This window comes from Calidris pugnax, unplaced genomic scaffold (genome assembly GCF_001431845.1).
Source record: "Calidris pugnax isolate Ruff unplaced genomic scaffold, ASM143184v1 scaffold95, whole genome shotgun sequence".
Taxonomy (NCBI): domain Eukaryota; kingdom Metazoa; phylum Chordata; class Aves; order Charadriiformes; family Scolopacidae; genus Calidris; species Calidris pugnax.
In genome coordinates this window covers 6466116-6488873 of record NW_015090885.1, presented here as the reverse complement: position 1 = coordinate 6488873, position 22758 = coordinate 6466116, and the positions used below count along the sequence as shown (strand labels likewise).

The 22758-nt window shown below is 45.6% G+C and overlaps 1 protein-coding gene across 2 annotated transcripts; it reads left to right on the top strand.

The window, feature by feature from the left end:
- The first annotated feature begins 1 nt into the window (after window position 1).
- LOC106891046 lies at window positions 2-22649 on the top strand. 2 transcript variants are annotated; one of them, XM_014947235.1, is made up of 11 exons: window positions 2-59; window positions 8109-8251; window positions 9272-9412; window positions 10939-10969; window positions 11826-12116; window positions 13431-13718; window positions 15321-15620; window positions 16831-16959; window positions 18206-18310; window positions 20247-20380; window positions 21491-22649. In XM_014947235.1, the coding sequence occupies exons 5-11, from the start codon at window positions 12056-12058 to the stop codon at window positions 21671-21673; spliced, it is 1200 nt and encodes a 399-aa protein (XP_014802721.1). In that variant the 5' UTR covers window positions 2-59; window positions 8109-8251; window positions 9272-9412; window positions 10939-10969; window positions 11826-12055; the 3' UTR covers window positions 21674-22649. The 2 variants fall into 2 exon arrangements, with proteins under 2 accessions (XP_014802721.1, XP_014802723.1); XM_014947237.1 differs by lacking the exon at window positions 9272-9412.
- Window positions 22650-22758: the final 109 nt, after the last annotated feature.

Here is a 22758-nt window from a genome sequence, read left to right as displayed (position 1 = left end):
GGGCCGGGAGCCGAAGCCTGGGGGGGGTGCCCCGCAGCGGCCCCGCAGCCCTTGCGGGGGTAAGCTGGGCTGGGCGCCCCGCGGCAGCGCCCTGGGGAGGGGGGGGAGGGAAGGAAGGGAAGGCAAGGCTGCGCGGCGGGGTCTGGCGGCAGGAGGGAGGGATTGTTGCGGTTGTAGCTGCTCCGCAGCCTTAACTCCAGGAGCGCTCTGCCCAGGGGCAGCTCCTGGCGCTCCCGGGGGTTTGAAACGGCACTGTGGCTTTACGGCCCGTTTGCAGAGAGCTGGATTTGCCTCCCTTCGCGCAGTCAGGTGCTTGGCGTCCAGCCGAGCCTGAGGGCAGAAGGGAAGCGGCCGAAGTGGGGAGCGTAGCGCTTGCCTGGGGTAGACAACAGGACACGCAGGAGCCTGGGCAGCTCCTCGTGAGGACAGCAGGCCTTGTAGGGTGGGGAGTCACTTTGTTCTGCAGTTAGTGTCTTGTTTGGAGTTTCCCCAGGGGAAAGAAATGCACATATCATTATACAACATGGTGCTTGCTCTCCTTAATTTCTCCATTAAACTTGTACCTGGAGGGAAGAAGGTAGATGAGTACACATGCTTTTGTGAAATGAAACCTGAGAGCTTAGGTGAATAAACGAGTTCTTATGAGACTTACGAGAGGAAGTTCTGTCTACACAGTAGGTGCCATAGGAAAGGGTTAACTTGGGCCCCTGCAGCTCTGAACTCATGCCTGGAGACCCCCTTCAGGCACTGGGACACAGCTGCCTGGTCTGAGAGCTGGTGCATTGGGGTGTACCAGCCAGCGCTCTCCTCAGGCAATTCCCATTGTGGCTCTGCACTTAGACCTGCTCACCAGTATAAACCAGGCCTTTCCACTTCCATACCCCCGCTGCGGCACAGGCCACCAGCATTATCCCAGCTGGCCACATTCTTGTGTGCCCTGATAGCATTCGTTCCTTCAGCCTCATGCGGTCAGAGGTCTGATTCCAGGGGACTGCACCTCAGGCCTGACGGGGATGAGCCATCTGTGAGACCACAGCTTTTCCTGCGGCAGTGACCTGGATGTTTGCTCTTTTCTCACCATGGTGACATTCGGGTTTCCCTGCCACCTTTGCCAGGGGACCAGGAGTGGGTTTGAACACGGAGGAGGCCACCTTGTGGCCACAGGCACAGGCAGGAGACAGCTGATGCACTTTGCTCCACGAAGTCATAAAAAACAAGCAGCTTTTCACCTTCCCCCTGTATCCCAACTGGTAAATACACTGCCTTTTTGGGTGGTGGTTTTTTCAAGCCACTGTTTGCTCCAAGGTGATAATATAGAAAATTACCCAACTTTTCTGGGAGATAAAACACCCAAGTAGGTAGTAGGAGCTTAGCAGTGGTACAAAATAGGCTGGCTATGAGATAAGGACTCAGATGAGGGCACAGACAGGAGTGGTTTTCCAGGAATCTGGAAATCTTTGCTACTAGCGAAGTGAAAAATACTTTCAAAGCCTGCTGATTCTCTTTCCACTTCAAGCAGGCCACAAGTGATTTGAGTTAGTCAGAAACCTTAGCCACCTTGTGCCTTAAGCTGTACAAAATTGCAGTAAGATAAATGAAAAGAGATCCGTTTTGCCATGTTGAGGCTTTGTTTGTTAAGGTTTAAGCATCAATTTGCATTAAAGACTTTCTTTTGGAGAAGTGATGACTGATACCGGCTCATTAGACTCACAGTCTGCAACTTCACTGGCTGTGGACAGATGGAGAAATGGTCGTCAACAAAACAAGATGGGAATACTGAAATAGAATAAAAGGGAAAACATAGTGCTATCAATTTACAAAACAGTACAAGCGACAGGCCCGTTGCTGTATCCTTGTCTTGCTTGTAGCATATAGCACAGTTGCTTAGAAGCATGTGGGGTGGAAGATCAATATGTTCACAATCAAAGTACAAATGTATGCAAAAGAATGAAAGAGGAAGTTAATGCTGGTTGCTGGATCTCCATCCTTGGAGGTTTTTGGGAATGTGACTGGACAAAGCCATGATCTGGTGCTGCTGATAGTTCTGCTTTGAGCAGGAGGAGGTGGGACTCCAGAGGTCTCTTCCAATCAACATTTCTGTGATTCTCTGACCAAGATGTGGGCAATTATGGGTTAATGTACATGTAGCATCCTGCAGACAATTCAGTAATTAAAAATTGGTAATTTGGGAGAAATCTTCAGAAAAGGGTTTGGCTGTCTTAAATATGCATAAAGATTAAAAAGTGCACAAATTGGGTAATGTGATCATTTTTCAAGGAAAAGAGAAAGAAGCAAAGGTTGACATAAATGGTAAGCCAGCATTTTCTAGATCACTATTAAAATACGACTGCCTGAATCTAGACATGCTATAGAGAAAGTTCTTGCATTTCAAAATACCTCTATTAGTTCAGAAACACCACCACGTCAAGCATTGGCTCCATTTTTCACTACTCCAGAGCAATGTCCATGTTTGATGAATTTGAACTTCAGCTGGCTAGTGATTTAGAAGCCCCCTTTCTGTTTTTTTGTTTTGGCAAAGCTGATGTAGCCAATGTAGTTTTAAAAGCTTCTATGCTTTTAGTGTTAAAAGTATTTTGTTTTTAAAAAGCCCACAATAATTAAACAGCTGAAATGACTGAACCCCCATGTCTATTGAAGAGATTGTTGGAGAAAAGCAATGAAAAAGCCCTGGTGAGAATGACAGTAGAAAAGAAATACTACGTATGGGAATAACTATTTTCCATTTTGCAGTAAGCTCTAGGTAACCTTCAGCTTTACCCTTCTCTTGGTATTGTAGTGCCAAAAGGAGTGGCATACCTCCCCAACAGCCTTTACAGCAATTCATTTACCCTCAACAAAACTGCCAACTGAATAGAAGGAAGGAAGATTATTAAGGACTTGTGACTGCCCACTGAAGATTGTTTCTTAAACTTGGCGTCTTGACCAACTCTTTTCACCTACACTTAAAGAGCTTTTGGTGTGGAGTGACAATCGTCCATATGTAGAGCACCGACGCTGCACAGCTGCTAAAAGAGAAATAAACGAGAACAGTTTGCTGTCTTACTCTTCTTCAAACCCATTTGACAGGAAACACTGTTCCAAGTATTTCAGCTCCATCAGTGCACGCAGTTTTCTGTAGCCTACATAAGATTGCTTGTTAACACGGCAAAAAGTTAAGTGCAGTGCTTGCCAAGAAGATAATGGCATCCCTTGGTTTGGATTTGAAGTATTAAAGCTCCCTCACCTCCCTGATAGTTTCTGATACGGGAATTGCAGAATCACAGAGTGGTGGAGATTGGAAGGCACCCCTGGAGATAATCTAGTCCAACCCCCTGCTTAAGCAGGGCCAGCCAGAGCAGGCTGCCCAGGACCAGGTCCAGTCAGGTTCTGAGTATCTCCACATCTCCATTGTATTTCAAGGAAAAAAACAACAGGAAGCAAAATATCCTTAGACCGATTAAAAAAACTGGAAAGCAAGCAGATGCTATATCACTGCTAAAATACAGCTGCCCCAATCTAGGGACGTGGTCATGGAAAAAGCAAGTGAACAAGCGAAGTGCCAAACAGCTTAGCAGCATCACTGTGTCACGTTCCATTTTTCAGTAGATCGGGGCAATTTCATTGTGTTTCAGGGACATACATTCTTCAGACTAAAATACATGCCAGTACTCCAGATTCCAGCTTAAGGTATTCATATTGTGTCTTGGTAGTAACTGCTGCTTTATGCTTCTTGCATTGATTCAAATCTGCTAGCAGCCTTAAAAATGGATGCAGAAAAAAGAGCTTTCTGCCAGGAGACTCAAGGACAGCTATGACTGACTGGGACCAAAATGGCCATCAAAGCTGTTACATACACATAATCAGGGCAGCCCAGGAATAGCAACCCTTTGTTGCCACAAACTTCTTGCTACGTTCATGCTTACCCAGACTGGATATATTAGATTTTCCAAATAGAAATAATAATAAAAAAAATGGGTGCACATCCATGGATCTGCTATTTTTAATATGTTATTTTGCTTACAAATGACTATACACACTCCCTTTTTGAAGAAATCAACCTCAATGTGTTTGGCCAATTACATATGAGATGCAAAATCAAAGTCATGTTTTTGTACCTGATTCACTACTTACTTTGGCAAGTAACATGTAGCGGAAGAGATTTACTCTTATTTGACAGAGTAAACTCCCCTGTAAAACGCAGTAACCATTGGGGGTTTGCCTAGGTACACTCTTGTAGGCGAGCAATCTGTAGCTGACATGCATGAAGGTTAGTGTAAGGAACCTGTGACGGACCTTCCCCTCACCCAAAACAGAGAGTATCTGTCATTGTGGCTCCCACTGTGTGATTTTTAAGACTCCTCAAGTGAAATGGAGAGAGATAAGGAAAAAAAACCCTTGTAGAGATAAAGGAGTGTAACAGCTGGGGGAGAAAGATCAACCAGTGAGTAAGCAGAGGCATTCCCAGTATGGAGAAACTGGGAAAAAATGTATGAGAGGACTAGAAGAACAAGCAAACACACCCGCATGAATCTCTGCATGATTCATTGGAGACAACCCTCCAGCTCCTGAGGCACTCGAGGCAGCTGGCCAATGGCCTGGTGCAAGCTTGTTATCAGAGGTTATGTTTTATGTACTTACGTACATACCCAATAAAACTTGTCAGTTAAAGGAATGACTGCCTTTATCTCAGTTGCTGACTGCTTAATTACCTGCTGCCTAGATTTATTGCTTTGGCTACGCTCTTACAAAGCCGAGTACGAGCCAAGAACTGGAGAAACCTCAAAGACTGAAAGCAACCAGGAAAGTAGACTGAAGAGTCTTTCAACAGATGCTGAATTTTATCACAACTTTAGAAGACAGATACAATTTAAACAGTTTGCTAGTTAGTTTAAATCTTTTTACTTCCCTATGCAGCCTGTTTCCTCATACCACGGGAAAGGGAGATTGCCTTCCATGAGATGGTGGCAGGTGATGCTTCTCTGTGCTAGCAGAGTGCTGCCCAAGGGCTTGCTTAACACTTTGAGCCATAGAATCCTCTAGGTTGGAAGGGATCTTTAAGATCATTAAGTCCAAACATCAACCTAACACTGCCAAGTCCACCACTAAACCACGTTCCTAAGCACCACATCTTTTGATCTTTTAAATACCTCCAGGGATGGTGACTCAACCACTTCCCTGGGCAGCCTGTTCTAATGTTTGATAACCCTTTCGGTGAAGAATCTTTTCCTAATATCTATCCTAAACCTCCCCTGGTGCAACTTGAGTCCATTTCCTCTTGTCCTATTGCCTGTGACTTGGGAGAAGAGACCTACCCCGGCCTTGCTACAACCTCCTTTCAGGTAGCTGTAGAGAGCAGTAAGATCTCCTCTCAGCCTCCATTTCTCCAGTCCCCATTTCATGGCTGTGGCCAGTTCTTTGCCCTTGCGTTCAGTCTTCCCTGAATGTGTCTGTAACTGAAGGAGTAATTGATGACCCCTCTGCCCCCACCCCCCCCATATCTAGGAATAACCAGGAATTTTCAAGGAACCATTATAAAGGGCTTGGGGAAGAGTGGCTGGAGAGCTGCCCAGCAGAAAATGACCTGGGGGTGTTGGTGGTCAGCCAGCTTAACGTGAGCCAGCAGTGTGCCCAGATGGCCAAGAAGGCCAACAGCATTCTGGCTTGTATCAGGAACAATGTGACCAACAGGAGTAGGGAAGTGATGGTGGCTCTGTACTTGGCACTGGTGAGGTCTCACCTCGAGCGGTGTGTTCAGTTTTGGGCCCCTCACTACAGGAAGGACATTGAGGTGCTGGAACGTGTCCAGAGGAGAGCCACCAAGCTGGGGAGGGGTCTAGAGAACAAGTCATACGAGGAGAGGCTGAGGGAACTGGGCATGTTTAGTTTGGAGAAGAGGAGGCTGAGGGGAGCCCTCATTGCCCTCTACAACTCCCTGAAAGGAGGTTGTAGAGAGGCAGGTGTTGGCCTCTTCTCCCAAGGGAATAATGACAGGACCAGAGGAAATGGTCTGAAGTTGCGGCAGGGGGGGGTTAGATTAGATATTAGGAAGAATTACTTTATTGAGAGAGAATGGTCAGGCACTGGAACAGCCTGCCCAGGGAGGTGGTGGAGTCGCCATCCCTGGAGGTATTAAGGACCATGTACAGGGAGCACTTCAGGGCATGCTGTAGTGCCCAGGATTGTTGGTTTGTGTCTGTCTGTGGGTGGGTGTGGTGGGGTTTTTTTTTGGTTTGGGTTTTTTTTTTGTGGTTGGACTTGATGATCTCAAAGGTCCCTTCCAACCATGAAGATTCTGTGATTCTCAAAAGCGGTTAGCCACGAGAAAGAACATTTCTCACAGACAGGAGCACTAGATGTCCGTATCTCCCTCAGGACGAGTCCGGGAGCCCCTGCTTCTGAGGCAGCCCCGCCGGCACCCGCGGAGCCAGCCCCCACACCTGGCTCCCCGTCGGGAGGCAAGGCCCCAGGTGAGGTTTTTTCGTTAGCGGGCCAAGGCCCGGCAGCGGGGCCCGGACACGCCGCCTGGCGGCGACTGCCGCCTGCCCAACCGCCGACCGCCCGCCAGGCGTGCGCCACCCGCTAACCGCCGCAGCTCGCCGCCCGCCGCTGGCCGCTGCGCACCATGGGAAGTGGAGTCCTGCCGCCGCCCCCGAGCCCCCGCCGCCGCCCGGCGCTGGACTGCGATACCCATAAGCCCCCGGCGGCCAAGCCCGGGGCGCGAACAGGTGCCGGGCAGGAGGCGCGCGGTGGAGGGCGCGCATGCGCAGTAGGGACCCGGCGGGCGGGGAGCCGGTTATTTCATTACATTTTAATTATATATTAGCGAGCCCAGCGCCTCTTCGCTCCGCGCCTCCCCGGCGGGTGCTGCGTCTCAGCTTCTCCTCCCTCGTCCTGGCGGGGGGGGGGGCCTTCTCTGTCAGGGGCGCTTTGCTGCGCGCGGCCGGAGGGAGGGAGGGAGGTAGGTAGGTGTCAAAGAATCAGAACGGTTTGGGTTGGAAGGGACCTCAAAGATCATCTAGTTCCAACCCCCCTGCCAAGGGCAGGGACACCTCCCACTAGAGCAGGTTGCTCAAGGACCCCCGTGTCCCCACGGGGTCCCCTCGCCTCAGGCGCGGTGCGGAGGGAGCCGGCCTGGAGAAGGGCCGAAGAGATGTGGAAGGAAAGGGGGTGATGCAGGGGGGCAGCTGTTCGGAGAGAGTGGTGTGGAATGGGGCTGGGAAGAGGCTGTGGGCTGAAGGAGTGTGGCTGTGGTGGTGGGTTACTGCGGGTGTGAGGCTTCGAGGACCCACAAGGGAGAGGGCAAAGTATTCCTTGTGTCTGTGAGGCACTGATGGGAAAGGCAAAATGGGGCTTTCCTTTTGGCCTACGCTGCCTGTCGCCATTAAGAAATGAGGTTTGTTTCCGTGGTTGCTGAAGAAGGACTGCCATCCCGAGTCATGTTGAAGATTCACCTACAGGCCTGCCTGTAAGAGAGGCCAGTGTGGGGTGATGCCTCCTTCCTCTGTGAGACCCTTCCCAAGTCAAGCTTATCTGTGGCCTGACAGCCTTTGACTAAAGGTTGTATCCGCAACTTTGTGGCCACATGGTTGCAGCTGTGAGATTCTGATCCACTTACCTCAGGAGTGTAACTTCTGATATAATTTACATCACTCTTTTACAGATTTTTTTTTTTTTAGTCTTTTCCTTGCAATGTCTGAACACAGTATTCTAGTAAATATCTTACTCTCATTCTCTTGAGTTTTCTGTATCTGCAAACAACCCTATCTGCCGAACTACCAACCTATGAATAAGGTGCTGATTATCTATATTTGAAAGCTTGTTTTTCACCAGAGAGAACTTGCAACTTGTTGTCTGTAGAGCTTTAAAGAACTCTGCTTTATTTTTTTTCCAATTAGAAAAATGTCCCAGTGTGTGTTAAGAAAGCTGTTTTTTGCTCTCGCATATCTGGGGAATAAGGTGTTTGTGTACTGAAGAGGGCAGTCTTTCCCCATTTCTTCCCTCAGGCATTCTGGTGTTGAATTGCTTCATTTTGGGTAACGGTTGATCCAGGAATTGAGCTATATTAATGTGCTTATTTGTTTAAATATGTATTTTGTCGTTCTCATCAGGGTAATTGTGTTATGCAAAGTAAAAGATGGCAGCCTCGGGTCCCATTGTGGCTTCATTTCAATTGGAACTGATCGGCTGACAAGTTCTAAGTGAAACTGTGGAACTACCTGAAATTACATGCACATGCCTTATCTGCCCAAAGGTAATGGTACATGCAAATTGTTTGGGCTTCAGTGGTCTGTGGGTGCTGAGAAAAAATGATTAACAAAGTAAGCTTTTTAAACAGTTAAGGTAATTGTGAGAATACTGGAGGCTAGTACTCTGTGATGGTTTTGCATGGCAAGCCTATCAAAGGGAGGCTGGAGTCACTCAGCTGGTTTTCTTTTGAGCCTTCTCTGATTACGACGATTCCTTGAGGGTCAAACAAGCAAGACAAAGCTTAAAACAAAAAGCTCAAATACAGTCGCACATAAATATGTGCGTAGACACATGTTCACCTGCATGCACACACACGTCTTCGTCACAGCATGAGAATAATGAAGGACACACTGACTTTAATGAGACCAGTGTGACTAATAGTGCAAGTCAACATCTTTCCACTTTGAAACCAGGATAAAGCAATAGCTAAAATGCCAACTACCACCATCCAGCAAGTCTTGCTGATATTCTGGGCTATGTAAAGACTTAGCTGCTTACCAACTACCCAGTAAACATGCTGCCATTTTTCCACATAACAAGGATCATCACCAGTTTAGCATGGCAGGCAGGAAGGAAGAGGCCCTGCGCCATCACTGGTACTTCTGCAGTAGGTTGAATGGATGCCTCTGGGGACCTGCACTGCTTGTGCAAGTAGACCATTTAACTGGTCTAGCTGTAGACTACTGCAAGGATTGATACTGGGAAGGGCACATCAGAGGCAGCACGCTGTCCGTCTTTGTTACGGCCAAAGATGCTCGTTGTTGGTTTAGCTGTTCTCCTTCAGAGATCTTTTGAAGCTGAATGATGTTTGCTCCAGATGGCACGGACAGATTTCCAGCTATTTATCTGGCTTCATTAAATCACCTTGTTCATTTATATCTCTGAGTTGGCGCAGCACTGTGCATGGTTTACTGTATTTTCTGGCTTTTTGTGCTTGTTTCTTGCTATTAATTTGAATGCTTTTATGTTGAAAAAAGCTAGTTTGCATTTTTTCCTCCCTTATCTTTTGAATGTGTAATCATAGGTTGGTCTTTTCTGGAGTGCTGTGGTTTTCGCATTCTCCATATTTGCTGAAACAAGGCAGTAAAGGTGGCCCACAAAGCTGTATTCTGTGGTCAAACGCATATCCAATGAAGGTAGCAACAAAGGTTATGGAGGCTGTTTGGTAAGTCCTGCACATGAGAAGTGCTTGACTTGTTGATTGAATAGCTGCATATATTTTTAGGCAGGCTGAGGTCTTTCAGATATCTCTCCTTTTGAGATATCTCTCATTTCTGTATGAGTGTGAACCACAGCAAGCAGTTATTTTAGATAGTGTGAGAGCTGACATTTGTTTCATTTTAAGGCTCTTGGATGCATGCTTTTATATGATCCAGTACTTGCTGAGTTTGGGTCCAAGGCAGACCCCCCTTTCTGTTTGAGAAGCAGAAAGAGAGACAAGCTGTTCTCCTCCCCAGAAGTTCTGTCCATTTTGTTGCCCATCCTGGGTGTCAGCTCTGCCCTACGAGCAGTTTTCCTTGTTCCTTGTTGAAAAACAGGGCAGCAGCAAAGACAGGATCAGTCAGTAATTTGCTGCTTAAGTTGCAGCTGTGTTGGGCTGAAGGTACTGCAAAGGGAAACTTCACCCTAATTTCTGGGCTGTCCGTCAGGCTGGGAAATCAGATGCTGTGAAGTCCAAAAATAAATTTACTTTCTGAGGTGACCACTCAGCTGTCAGATGTGATGGAACCATGGACTTCTCTAGAGACTCACAGGAGTTTGTCTTCTTCAAGTATGCTCCTTTGGCACATCAAGAAGTGCATTGCGCTGTCTCCTGTGGCTTCATTTGGTTGGTCATGTACACACTCAGGCAAAACTGGAAGCTGAGCAGGACAGGTGATGCTGCTTTGGGTTGCTGTATGGTGTTCCCCTAGTTTACATAAATTTTGTTTTCTTAGGGAAAGCTCCAATACTGCAGGTAACTGTGACACAGTTAATTGTTGTAGACATCCTTATACTTTTGATGATAAAGCCATGCTACCTTATCAGACACAAATAAGAGCTTTTGCAGTGTTGGAGTGTTTTTGTAGAGGGCTGGAGGAGCAGTTGTACAGACAGTTGTACAGTGGTTGGGTCACCATCCCTGGATGTGTTTAAGAGCTGTTTAGATGTGGTGTTGGGGGATATGGTGTAGGGGAGAACTTTGTAGAGTAGGGTAAATGGTTGGACTCAATGATCCCAAGGGTCTCTTCCAACCTAGATGATTCTATGATTCTATGACATGCAACTCCATCCCCGGCCATAAATCTTCCTCTGCTGACCTGCAGCTACACCTTTTATCTGGATTTCTTTTTGCTGTGAAAAATTGTCTGATAGTGCTAACCTCCACTGTCAACGCATGGCGTGGAAAAATGTGAAGCTTACCCACAAGTTCATAGTTGATACTGCTCTGACAGTGGTTGAAACCACAGGATTTATTTTTTTTTTTAACATAATAGCTATTCTATCTGAGAATAGGTCAGGTTCAGTAAGGAAATGATTAGCATGCAAGAATACTTTAAATATTTCTCCTCATCTTCTTCAAGCCATATTCAGTAGGCATCTCAGCTAGCGGGATTTAAAGGTTTCCTGGTGAACACGCCCATAAAGAAGTATATACATAATAGCAAAGAAAAGGTCACTTCTGAGATGTTCCCAATTTTTACTTTCCAGGCTGCGTTGTGTGCACTTGTTATTCTTGAAGGTAAGAAAACGTATTTAATTCTTAATAATTTCCTAGTAGCAGCATGCTTTTATGCTAAACTGGGATGGGAAATCTGGTTTGGTGTGGATGCGTTCTTAGAGGTTTATGCCGTGGAGTTTATTATCTGCAGGACCAGGACAACATTTGAGTGTTGGGTTGAAACAAAATTGTGTTCTCAAAGTGCTTGCTGCACTTTGAGAGTAAGTAGCTTCTGCTTGAAATTAATTCCAATGGGAAATAAAAGACCTCAGCTAATGGAATGACGTCAGTATATTTGGAATACAAAAAAGCCAAGCAATTAAAAATAGAATATTAATTAAGCATACAGCTTCCTCTTAAAGATTTAATGTTTGAAGGAATGCTGTAATAAACTGTAGCAAGATAATACTAATAAAACCAATACAATTTGACAGAGTTGGCTTCTTAGATGTTATTAATTGAGTATGAGTTATTAGTCGTGTCTTTGTATTTACAAAGAATAAAAATGACTGATTCATTAGCTGTCAGGAATCCTTTTCAACATGTATCAGGTTATGCCATTTGTGGCTTTACTTCATCAAAAATCTCTTAGAAGATTTAAAAGAAATTTCTCACTTCAGCTTTATGAAACTGCTAAGGAGGAAGACTAGTACAAAACCGTCTGTATGTAATCTATGGCCTTTGGACAAAACAGGGTTTAGTGATTAGTTTGAGATCATACATTTCAGTAGCTGGCTTTGGAAGCTGATCCCAATTTTCATTCTTAAATCCCAGCTCCCAGGTGATGTTCTCAAACCCACGTCAGTTTCAGCCTGATGGCTGTAATTGCGTTGCACTGTTTGGTAATGAGTTCTGTCTGTGTGTGCTGTGTTTCCAGCTCACAGTGATGTGAGGAGGATAGATGCGAGAGTGTGCGAATATGTTATTTTTGACCTTGACTATCCCCGATTGGAGCGGTCTTCTCGGATCAGCTGGCACAAGGAGAATACATCCTCCCAGCACTGTACGTCCAGCAACCCCGAGCATGACCGGCATGTTCGTGTCTTTCCTAATGGGACGCTGGGGCTCCGCGTGGTTGGGAAGGAGGATGCAGGATGGTACGCAGCCATGGTGTGCAACAGCTCCCAGCATTGTCTCTGCCGAAGGCAATTTCAGCTACACGTGCATGGTAGGTGTCAATTCTCACTGTAAAGTCCTTGTCTTTCTGTGTTGGGCTGCCTGGATCAGACACTTGTTTATGTTAACGATGCACAGATTATGTATTCATAGTTGGCAGCTTCTGCCTTTGTTTTTGAGTTCATTTGATAATCTGGATGAGAACACTTGCATGTTATATTTTTGATTAAACATTTGTTACACTTGCAATTAGCATCTAGACTTGTGCCATGAGTCTAAAAACAAGATGTTACAGTTAGACTTTTAAACCCAACCATTTAAGCTTCTAAATGTGCTGAGCTCTTATGAGCTTCCTTGTTTAGTTATGGGGTGCTAATTTTAGACTCTGTTTCAAATTTTGGTTTTCTGTCTCTTTATCCAGTGCTTGAATTTACCAGCTAGAAAAATTAGATGTTTATTTTGAAATATGTGTTAACACAACTATTGAAGTCAAGCAGGGTTCTGTTGACAGTGCTGTTTGAGGCCACTTGGTTTTTTGTGCCTTTTAGTTAATGCCCTTCCTCTGTTTCCTGGAGGTAGGAATCTGAGAATTTTTTTCCTTCTTGTCCATTGGATGGGTAAAAAGACAAACAGGAGGTCTTTTAGGCTGTTTGAGATGCGTCCTATCTTATTTTGAAGTAGCTAAGCAACTGAACTATATTATGGCAGGTGGTTTCAATGTAAGCAGAATCTTCACTTGTCAGGGCAAAACAATCTTTGCTCAGAAGCAGTTGGCTTTCAGAAGCAAGCAGTTACCATTTGCATGGGACTTGCTTTCATTCAGACCTTGAGACTCCAATAATTTTATAATTCAGAGACACCAGATTTAACTTATGGCATAGGGTTTGTTTCCACTTCTGACATAGCAGCTATTGTGAATGTCAGGATCCAGTTCTGTAGGAAAGCTGTTAAAAGTTACTATTTGGGTTTTGGACAGTGTTGAAGATGGTATTTTAGATGTATCCCTAGGCTTTAATACATGTAACGGGTGCTGATTCATAATACGTTCTTGATATGTCTTGCGACACTCACAGTAGGATTCTCCATTCCTAAATCAAATCCAAGTAAAATGCTTTCTCAGCATTACAGGAAAACGGACCTTCTCATGGTTCTCAAGGAACTGTTCAGGGACTTAATTTATTACCTGCCTTCCTCTTAAAAGAAAGAGGTTTCTGGCTGCATGCAGGTTCCTGGTAGATAATTTGAAAGCCTGTGTGGAAATGCTTCCAAGGTAGTAAAAGATTTCATTTTTGAAATTTGCTTTTGCAAATATATATGATGTCCTGTGTGTCCCTTAGGTAAATATGTGTGTGCTCCCTTTCAACAGGGCACCTTGTCAGAGGGCACGTAGGTGACTGTGTTACTTTTGACCTGAACTGCGTGCAGTCAGGCGGGTACGTCCATGTCATTTGGAGGAAGGACAACCAGCGAGTGGCCAAGATAAAACAGACAGAAAATGCCTCTGTGACCTACTGGAACAGAACCCGTATGTTCCCCAACGGCAGCTTGAGCCGTTGCCCCACGCAATGGGGGGATGAGGGAGAGTATGTGGCAGATGTATATGCTGAGGATGGCACGTATTTGCATCAGGAAACTTTTAACCTGGAACTGAACAGTAAGTCTGAGTGTGCAATGCATGTGTGATGATGTATTTTCAGTAGATGGCTTTGCACTGCTTGTGTGCCTTGTTTTGTCTTTGAGGTCTTTTCTCAAATCGTGTATTTTGTAGAGGAATTAAATATCTGGATAAACATTCCCATATTTCTTCCCTTCCACTCTCTGAGTGTAGCTGTGTCCTAGGACATAAGTCTAGAAGTGTAGTTTGCCTGGGGGTGGCAGAGGAAGGAGGTGCACTCATTTGTATGGCAAATCCTGAAAACAGCACTTAAATGGTGTGTGCTACTCTGGTAGGTTTTCTTGTTCAGGGCCTGTGTTCAGAAGGTTTCTGGCTTCTGAATTCCAATAAGATGGAGAGCCTAGAGTGGTCCACTTCCCCCTGGGCCAGACTATGCTGATGGCTCACTTGCAAGCACAGAGAAAAATAGAAGTATAGGAAAATCCCGTAAAACCCAGAATTGTCAGAGGGTGCTACTAGGGTTTGAACTCCTGGTTTGCCTAATGCTTGAATTCAACTGAAATTGCCCTTTGTAACAAGAACCCAGGCTTCAATCCACCCTTGTCATTCCCATGTCATAGTTTGTATAGGTGGGAGATTTTTGCAGGTTAATGTCTGGTAATATTTGCAGGTTAATGTCTGGAATGACTGTTTGGGGCATTTGTGTGCCTAAGGGTGGTTCTCATGTTGCTAAAGCAGTCTTTTAGAAGTTAATTTTGGGAAGTCCAGCTGCATTTCAAACCTTCTCCAAAGTGCAGGGGTCTGCAAGAAGACCTGGCTCATAGGTGTGATGTAAAACTACACTCTGAACAGAGGCGTAAGCAGGTCTATGTCAGTTTTTTGAAAGAGTGCTCTAGCTCCTAAATCTGTGTGTGTCCTTCCTCAGGTTCCCTTCGCCCTCCTTCATTTCCTGTCCTTATCTCTTGTTGAGAGGAGGGTGGTGGGTGCTTTGAGGGTGCACGTGGGGTACAATTTCAAGCTGGCATAGAGCAGTTTACTCACAGGTACAGGGTTGGTTCCTGTGCTACCAGTGACCCTGCACCCCTGCAGACTCAGAGGTCGGTGTGAGCTAAGTAGTGCCCACCTACCCTAGAGGTTTTGCAGCTCACCTTAAGCTCTGTGCTGCTGCTTCAGCATTCGTGGGGTAGTATTTTACCCCTGCCTGAGGTATGTATGTGAGCTGCAGGAAGAGCAGAGACCATAATGAAGTCAAAGTATGAAGGGGCTGCTCTCAGTTTACACAAGTCTTGTGCAGACAGCACTGATTAATGTTTTAAGGCTGGGCAGAGACCCCTTAACCTATAGCTTATCCAGCCCTGGACCCACCTTGTTGTAGTGAGGAAAATCTGTGCAGGCACATGGAATGGAAGAAACATTATTAAAATGGAAAAAAAAATAATCTGTCTTATTACAAGTTAAGATATTAAAGCAGTATTATAGTGAATCTCTCTGTATTGGTTTCAGGCTGATATTTCAGATAACTATAGCAAAGGAAGAACACTTCTAATTAACAAGAGATACAAGCAATATTCCTGCTTGTGGTCACTCTCTGTGGAATGTAAAATATCCCAATAATGAGCAGTTACATTTTTCTGTCCCCAGGAGTGGAAACATCCCAAGAAATCACGGAACTGACTGGTGGATCTGTATTTTTGAATGTAACGGAGACAAAGCTGAAACACTTCTTCCAGGTAGTCTGGAAAAAAGAAAACGCAGAAATTGCTCGGACAAATGGTTCTTGGTTTTGGTACCATGAGGAGTATGTTAATAGGTCTGAGATTGTGTCTCATTACAGTCTCAGACTAGACAGGATTCAGAAACATGACAGTGGCAATTATTCTATAGAACTGACTGACAGAGATGGGAGAACTGTCTATGAATGCATTGCTGATGTGAAAGTTGGTGAGTATCACTTAAAAATGCTGGCTCTGTTAAGCAAATTAGGTTGGTTGTTTTTTTTTTTCCTTGCATCCAGATTCAATACACAAACCCAGATGGATTACATATGGGCGTGCCCCAAATGAACTAGCAGTTAGCTAATTAACAGATGGATGAGACAAAGACTAGCTAGGGTAAGCCTTGTTGGGTAAAGCTGGGCATTCTTTTGCCAGTGTGACTGTTCAAGCCAAAGACTAGGCTGGCAGAAAGTGTCATTTTGTTTCTGGTTTGTTACTCTGATATATTTTGAAAATATTATGAACTGTGATAGAAAATGACTTTTTGAGCCTGTAGATGCCATATCCTTTGTTCAGATAATTGCTGATTTAGATGCATCAGAAGAACTTTCTGCTGAATTTGAGTTCATGACTATCCCCCAAGTTGCAGAAAAAACCCACTTTCACATCTGCAAGGGTTACTCTGGTGGGGGAATTTTTAATTAAATGCTGCCTATAATTCTAGTTTTCTCCAAAGTTTAACAATGTAAGAGGTATAACTAGTGTAGTTAAATTGATACTGCTGTTTCATCTGGGCTAAAATTAGACTTTTTGCCGAGCAAGGGACACATTTGAGAGAGAAAAACAATTGTTGTAAAAAAATAATTCACACTTCCTGCTTGCCTCTTCTGCCTCATTTAATGCCAACAGACTCTTGTGTTCGTGGGCCAGCACAGTTCTGGGCAGTGACATCCTAGCTTCCCAGTGAAATGGCAGGAGCACTGCATCAGCACTGCATGTGCTTCCCTGGAACACAAGGCTGATGTACTGCTTGGATTTTTCTGTGATACAGAAAGCCAACGGGAGTGATAGAGAGAGACTTACAGGTATACCTGGTATCACACAGTGATACCAAAGTGCCTCATGTGTGAGTATATCTCACTAGCTATGCTTAGCACACCTTACACGTTTCTCGGTGGTGTGAGGCAGAAAGAGAGGCTGCTGGCTAAGGGCTGTCCCAATGTCACATGTTACAGGCTCCCATATGTGTTTTGTGAAGAGAAGCCCTTTGGTTGTAGAATTGTTAGAGAAAATGAAGGTAACCTTTCATTTTGCAAGTCAGCTTTCTGGCAATTAATGTTCTTACAGGATGTTACAAAAATAATTAAGATCAATAAAGCTAACATAGTACAGCAGGATGAAGTAAAGTGTTTTTTACAACTGAATTTTCCTTGTAGAGGAAAAGGAGACATTTGGAAGAAATCTTCATGTACCATTCTATATGCTCATAGTGTCACTAGGAGTTGTAATTATTACTGCCTTGGTTGCACTGATATGGCATTTTCGGAAGCGCAAAGACAAATCGGGTAAGAAATCCTATCAACACTTTCAGAATACAGAAACTCAATTTAAATAGCGATTTGTGTGTAGCTCTAGCTCTCTGCATTTCAGGAAACATAGTTTCTACGATGAGTTAGGTTAAGACTAGCAGGCTGCAGCTTTACACTGCTGTCAGCGCTGGTAATGGCACATGGCTCTGCAGGGACTGACTGCCTGAGGCTTTTCCATGTTGATGGGAGGACTTTCAGCCCTGCCTGCTGCTGAGGTCCTGTGCTGAAAATGTCCAGGCTGGTCCCACGTGTCTGTGGCAAGGCCTTAGGAGGTCCCAGCAGCTGCCATTTTCCTGTTTGCCTGGTCTGCTGAGAGATGGTTTTGTTATTTGGAGGTGGGATGTTGGCTGGTAAAACAGGGCCTCATACCTTTGCCTGGTGGGGCTCATCTGGGTTCAGTCCCTTTTGGGAGCAGAACACTGGTGGGACACCTGTATTTACTCCTGAGTCAGTGACCCTGGCCTGAATGTGATGTGACCTCCCCAAGCCCAGACACCATGTCACCGTTGGAGCTGTGCGGATGAGCATTTGTTAACTGGGCTCAAGGATGGCAGTGCTCCCCATCAGGAGCTCCATATTGACACCAAGGCCTATGTGAGACCTTAGTCCAAATTGTAGATCTTCTGATTTGTTGGGTTTAAGTAGCTCACACCCAAATGGGGGGAAGATAGGAATGAGAATCATGGGTCCCTGCAGCAAATGCATGAGGTGAGAAGAGAGTGGGTCTGTGTGGCCCAGAGGGTGGAAGATGGTGGCCTTCTGTGTCAAGAAGCTGATAGTTATTGCAAAGTGCCTCCAGGCAGTTCAAATGCAAAGTTGTTCCAGCACATCACTAATGGAGGTAACAGGTAGTTTGTCCCAGATGGCAGGAAGGAGTAGGTAGTGATTTGAAAGGCTTAAAGTCTAAGCAGAGGATTGGGGTTAGGAAAGGTCAGATAAACCCTCCCCCCAATTCTCTTTTTTATTCTTGGTGGAAGGGAAGTGCATGAAGAGATTGAAAAATACACAATGATGAGTGGGTAAAATACTCTCCATGGTTCACACCAGAGAGAGGCACTGAAGTCAGAGCCATTATCTTTAGTTTTGTGCCCCTGAGCCTTGCCTTTCTCTACCTAGGGATGAGCTGTAGGGAATTGAGAGAGATTCTAAGTATGAATTCTTTCACCTCTTTCTGCAAATGTTTCAAGTGCATTTGTCTGCTTTTTACTTGCCTTGGCTTAAGTTTGGATCTCAGAATCAAGCATTCGACATGCAAGTTTGATACTTACAGATGAAGGAGACAATCCTGAGGGATGTGAAGAAAGGAATGAAAACAGTCTGTGTACACGTGAGTATCCATCACTGTGTGGCTTTCTATCAGTTAGAGAGAGGGAGCCAAGAGTGTGATTTGTCTGAGTGTGGTTCAGTGAGGCCTGATTGTCTTATTTAAACTAAATATTGTAATACAGGGCATCTTTTCTTAGCATAGAAATATCTCAATTTTGAAAGATCCAAATTACTGAAAGTACTCAGAGCTCCTGAGAGCATGAATACCAGGGTAATCTCATGTGCACTGGACTAGGACTGTCTAGATAATGAGTTTTCTGCAGTCTCAGATCCTTTCTACCCAAACCTAGTGGGTTGTGTCCTCTTCAGCTGTGTGTGCAGAGACTTAGCTACTCACTGCCTGGGGATGGCTGGTGCTTTTCCTTCTTCCAATTGCCCTGCATGTTTGTTAGGCATCATGCTTTCTGGGCAGAGGAGGTGGGTTCAGACTGTGCAGGGCAGATAGTATCTCTCCTGTATTAACTGCAGTGATCCTTCCTTCCATCTGTCTGTCCTTCTGTCCTCCCCCGTGCTCTTTTCCTTCTTCCCCTGTGTGATCCTTGCACAGTTCCTCCCACTTGGTAGGAAGAGTTTCCACCCTAGCTCAGAGCCAGGCTCTTGCACAGTGTTTGGTACATGTAGGTCATCAGCCTGCAGAGCCTGTCCCCTCAACACTCAGATGTGATCTGCAAGGGATCAAAGGGAGCAGACCTTGCTGTCACCCCTGAAGTGGGTGTGTGAGGAGTCCAGTGGCTTCTCTGGTGGACAGAAGTGATTCCTGCATGGGACTGCTGAGCACGGCAACACTAAAGGCATCCCGTGTGAGCTGGGTGGTTCAGGGAATAGATGTCTCTTCTTGGGCTGCTTTCCTGCTTTGTTTTGTAGTTATGGGAAGTGATGAAGGTAGTGGGTAAAGTGAAGTGAAACTCAGATGTTCTACTTGAGAGGCATGGCAGTGACTTAGGTTTCAATTTACACTTTTTCTGACTTTTCAGTGAATATACAAATCTAACAATTTTAGAAACTTTGCTTCAGCTGTGAAACATAGACATTTCTGTTTGCTTTCTGGTTTAAACAAGATATTTCCTCATGGAGGTTATTATTCAGCCCAGGTCTCCGTAATTACTTAGAGAGCATCCTGTAGCTAGTCCCTACCCTCGTGTGAGTCCCCAGACTGGCTACTTTCCTCCCAGCACTAGATTCATCAACTAGTGCCTGACAAAACCAAGTTGAACTACAATGGGAACACTTTGCAGAGGGAGTTGTAATGATGTTCAGGTGGAAATGCTGTAACTGTAGGCACTGGTGTCGTGGTTTGGCCTCAGACGGCAACAAAGGAGCACGTGCAGCCGCTTGCACAGAACAGAGCTCCCATGGCCACGCGGCTGGGAGGGGAAACTCGAAATAAAAAGGCGGGTTGAGAAAAGGCAATTTTAACAGAACAAAGAGCAAGAAATAACAACAATAACAGAGGGATATACAACCGTGATCACGTACCCCGCCGCTCGCTGACCGCATCCGGATGCCCCACACCGCTCTCTCCCCCGGGGGTCACCGCCTGCTCCCCCCCAACTTCCTGTCCCCCCCCTTCCCCGGCAGCTCCGGCTCCCCCTTGGGCATGGCTCACATGGGATGCAATACTTGTGTCCCTCCTAGGGCCTGGGGAGAATTAATCCCATCCCTGCCCAGACCCAGGACAACTGGTCATGAACTCTCTCTGCTGGTGTGCTTGCCAAAGCCATTTTGCCTGTCTGAACTTTGAAACTTGAGCTGGTGTATTTCTTTTTTATACCATGAAAACTTCCATTCCTGTCCCAGGAGTAGCTTCAGAAGAATGTCTAAAGGAAGGCAGTCAGTAGTCAGCCCATGAACTGATATCTGAACTCCCTCTTTATTGTTGTCCATACTATGAGTTTGTTTTCAATTAAATGTGGTTGTTTTTTTTTTTCTCCTTTCAGATGGAAGTCCTATGCAGGAACTAAATGGTACAAGCATCACTGAGCAAAGGAGTGAAGATTTGCTGAGAAACACCGAAGAAGCTAACCCAGCAACAGCTGACAAAATGGTATATTCCTCTGTCCAGAGAGTTAAGGTATTCAGAAGCAAAAGCAAGTGAACAAAGCAAAAACTGAACTAGAATGAAATATCAAACAAGTGCTTTAACAGAACTTTCTGTTGAATTGTGCAGTGGGTTGGAAGCAAGGTTCAGGTTGGGGCAGGGCAGTGTTTTTGGCCCATGCTGTGGTCAGGGACTGCACTGCCATTGGTACGAAAGTCCAGGCCCTTTTCTACCTGCATGCAGAGCTGCAGCCAGCCCTGCCCAAAATGCTTGAGTGGCTCTGCCCAGTGTTACTGGCAGATGCCAGTGTAGGCAGGAGTGAGCTGTTGGCCAGAAGCCCCGCTCCCAGCATCTGAGCGTGGAGGAGAAAGAGTGGGCGGTGAGGCCCTGTTGCCCCAAAGTATTTGGCTATCCAGGTAGGAGAGTTCCCTGTGGTACCTCTTCCTGCAAGGGGATGCTTGTGGGTGCCTCCGTGTCCCTTGCACTTACACCCACGTCTTTCCCTGGGGGCTGTGGGAAAGCCTGAGCTGGGGTGCTATGAGCAGAGCCAGCAGCCTGCAGGGGCTGCACCCTTCTGCCCCTGCAGACAGGGATGTGGGGTCTGTGGGCAGCCCAGCAGGCTGCATACAGCACCCGAGCCCTGCTCTAACCACAGGTGTCCGTTCCTGCTGTGTGCTAAAGAGAGGCAGGAAGGAGCAGCTGATATAAACGGAGGAGCTGCTGTGAGCACTTGCACCCATTGGTGCTGCTCTGCAGGCAGGGGTCACCCAGGGGTCTGTCATCTCCCCCATTTCCATACACCCATCGAAGGCCCGGCCATGGGTAACCCAGCCCTGCATGTGATGGTTGACAGAGTGATATCGCTCAGGGTGCCCCCGTGTCTGTGATCAGCTGGTCAGCAGCCTCTAGCTCACCAGCTGCTTTGATGAGGAGCCAACCTGGCCCCTCTCCCTCCATGCTTCCCTCTCTCCTGGAGGATGGGGAGTAGGATCTTTTTGCACATATTCTTTGACTGCTTTCCACATATTCTTTGGCCAACCTTTGCCAACTTCTGGCCGGGTGCTTTTCTTGTGTCTGTATCATAGTCTTGTCTAGACAGTGGCATTAAAGAGATTTCTACTCAACTGACTCTTTTTCTTCCAGATGGAGAAAGACCCAAGCTGTCAGGGCTCAAACTCTGTAAAGCTTCTGGCTTCAGCTAATGGCATGTATGTTGCCCCAAACACTGAGAACACCACCCATCCAGAATCTGAGCACTGCAATCCTTCAGGATTTGAGGACTGCCTTTCACCAGGTTTTGATCACTCCATTCCCCCCAGTGTTTGATGGCTGTGCTCCTGCAAATGCAGTGAAGGAGACACGTTCTCTCAGTATGCTCCTCAGAAAAAGACATATGCTCTCAGTTCTCTCTCAAGAGCACAAGAGGACTTCCAGAAGAGAAGTGGTACTGGAGATTCAGTACCCAGTTCTTCCCATTGATTTGCCAGGAAAGACATCCACAGTACTGGACGTGAGGTTTGGACTCTTCCTTCTCTCCCAGCTAGCTTTGAGCTAACCTTGCAATTCTGCTGTTCCTCATATAAATCTGATTGTTTGCTTTCAAAAATGGGCTGGAAGCCTGAAAAGAAATCTATCTGTGGATCAGTTTGTTTTCCAGAGCTGATGCCCTCTTCCCTCTGCTATTGGTCTTCTGGGAGACACCATGAGGAACCCCTTGGAAAGCAGTCATGGTAATTATCCTCAGAAGAATTCAGCCCCTGCTTCTCTTTGCTTCCACTAACAGATGTCACTGTGAAAAGAGAAGGTCCTCGGGGATTTCTGGAGGCCAGAACAGGGCTTTGACCTCAGTCCCCATCTCCTCTTGGGTAGTCCATACACCTGACTGAATGGACAGAGGAACAGGGCAAACACCTTAAACAGCTCAATGGACATGGGATGTTTGCTTAACCCTTCATCTAACCCATACAATGTTAATAAAACTGCAGTTTAACTTGGTAGATATAAGCATAATCTTACTTCTGTTTGCTTAGACGAATGTGCTGCTCAGGTGGAAGTCAGTTCAAACTGTTATTAGGAGACTGGAGCTACACTGAAGAACATGCAGCAGCTTTGATTTAGGAACTGTTATTTGAGAAGGAAAAAAGAGAAGGAAAGAAAACAGAACACTGCTAGCAGATGGGTATAGCTATTTATATAATTGCCATTAATGACCAGCCTTGGTAATTAATGTTGTATTTTCTGCAATGCCTGTGTTAAAATTTATCTTAAATAGTGTATAGTAATTTTAAGATGGCTTTATCTTAGTTATAAGGTGTTGCTTCTATGTTTCCTGAAATATCTTTTCTTACAGAATGTTGAATATTCGTTGGTTTTCTGTTTTATTTTTATTTATTTTTTTAATTACTAAAAAG

Excerpts from the sequence above, each read along its gene's own strand:
- LOC106891046 (XM_014947237.1), top strand. The coding sequence starts at position 12,056 with ATGGTGTGCAACAGCTCCCAGCATTGTCTCTGCCGAAGGCAATTTCAG. Across the intron at positions 12,117-13,430 it reads ATTTCAGCTACACGTGCATG|GGCACCTTGTCAGAGGGCAC; the intron begins GTAGGTGTCAAT and ends CCCTTTCAACAG. Across the intron at positions 15,621-16,830 it reads CATTGCTGATGTGAAAGTTG|AGGAAAAGGAGACATTTGGA; the intron begins GTGAGTATCACT and ends TTTTCCTTGTAG.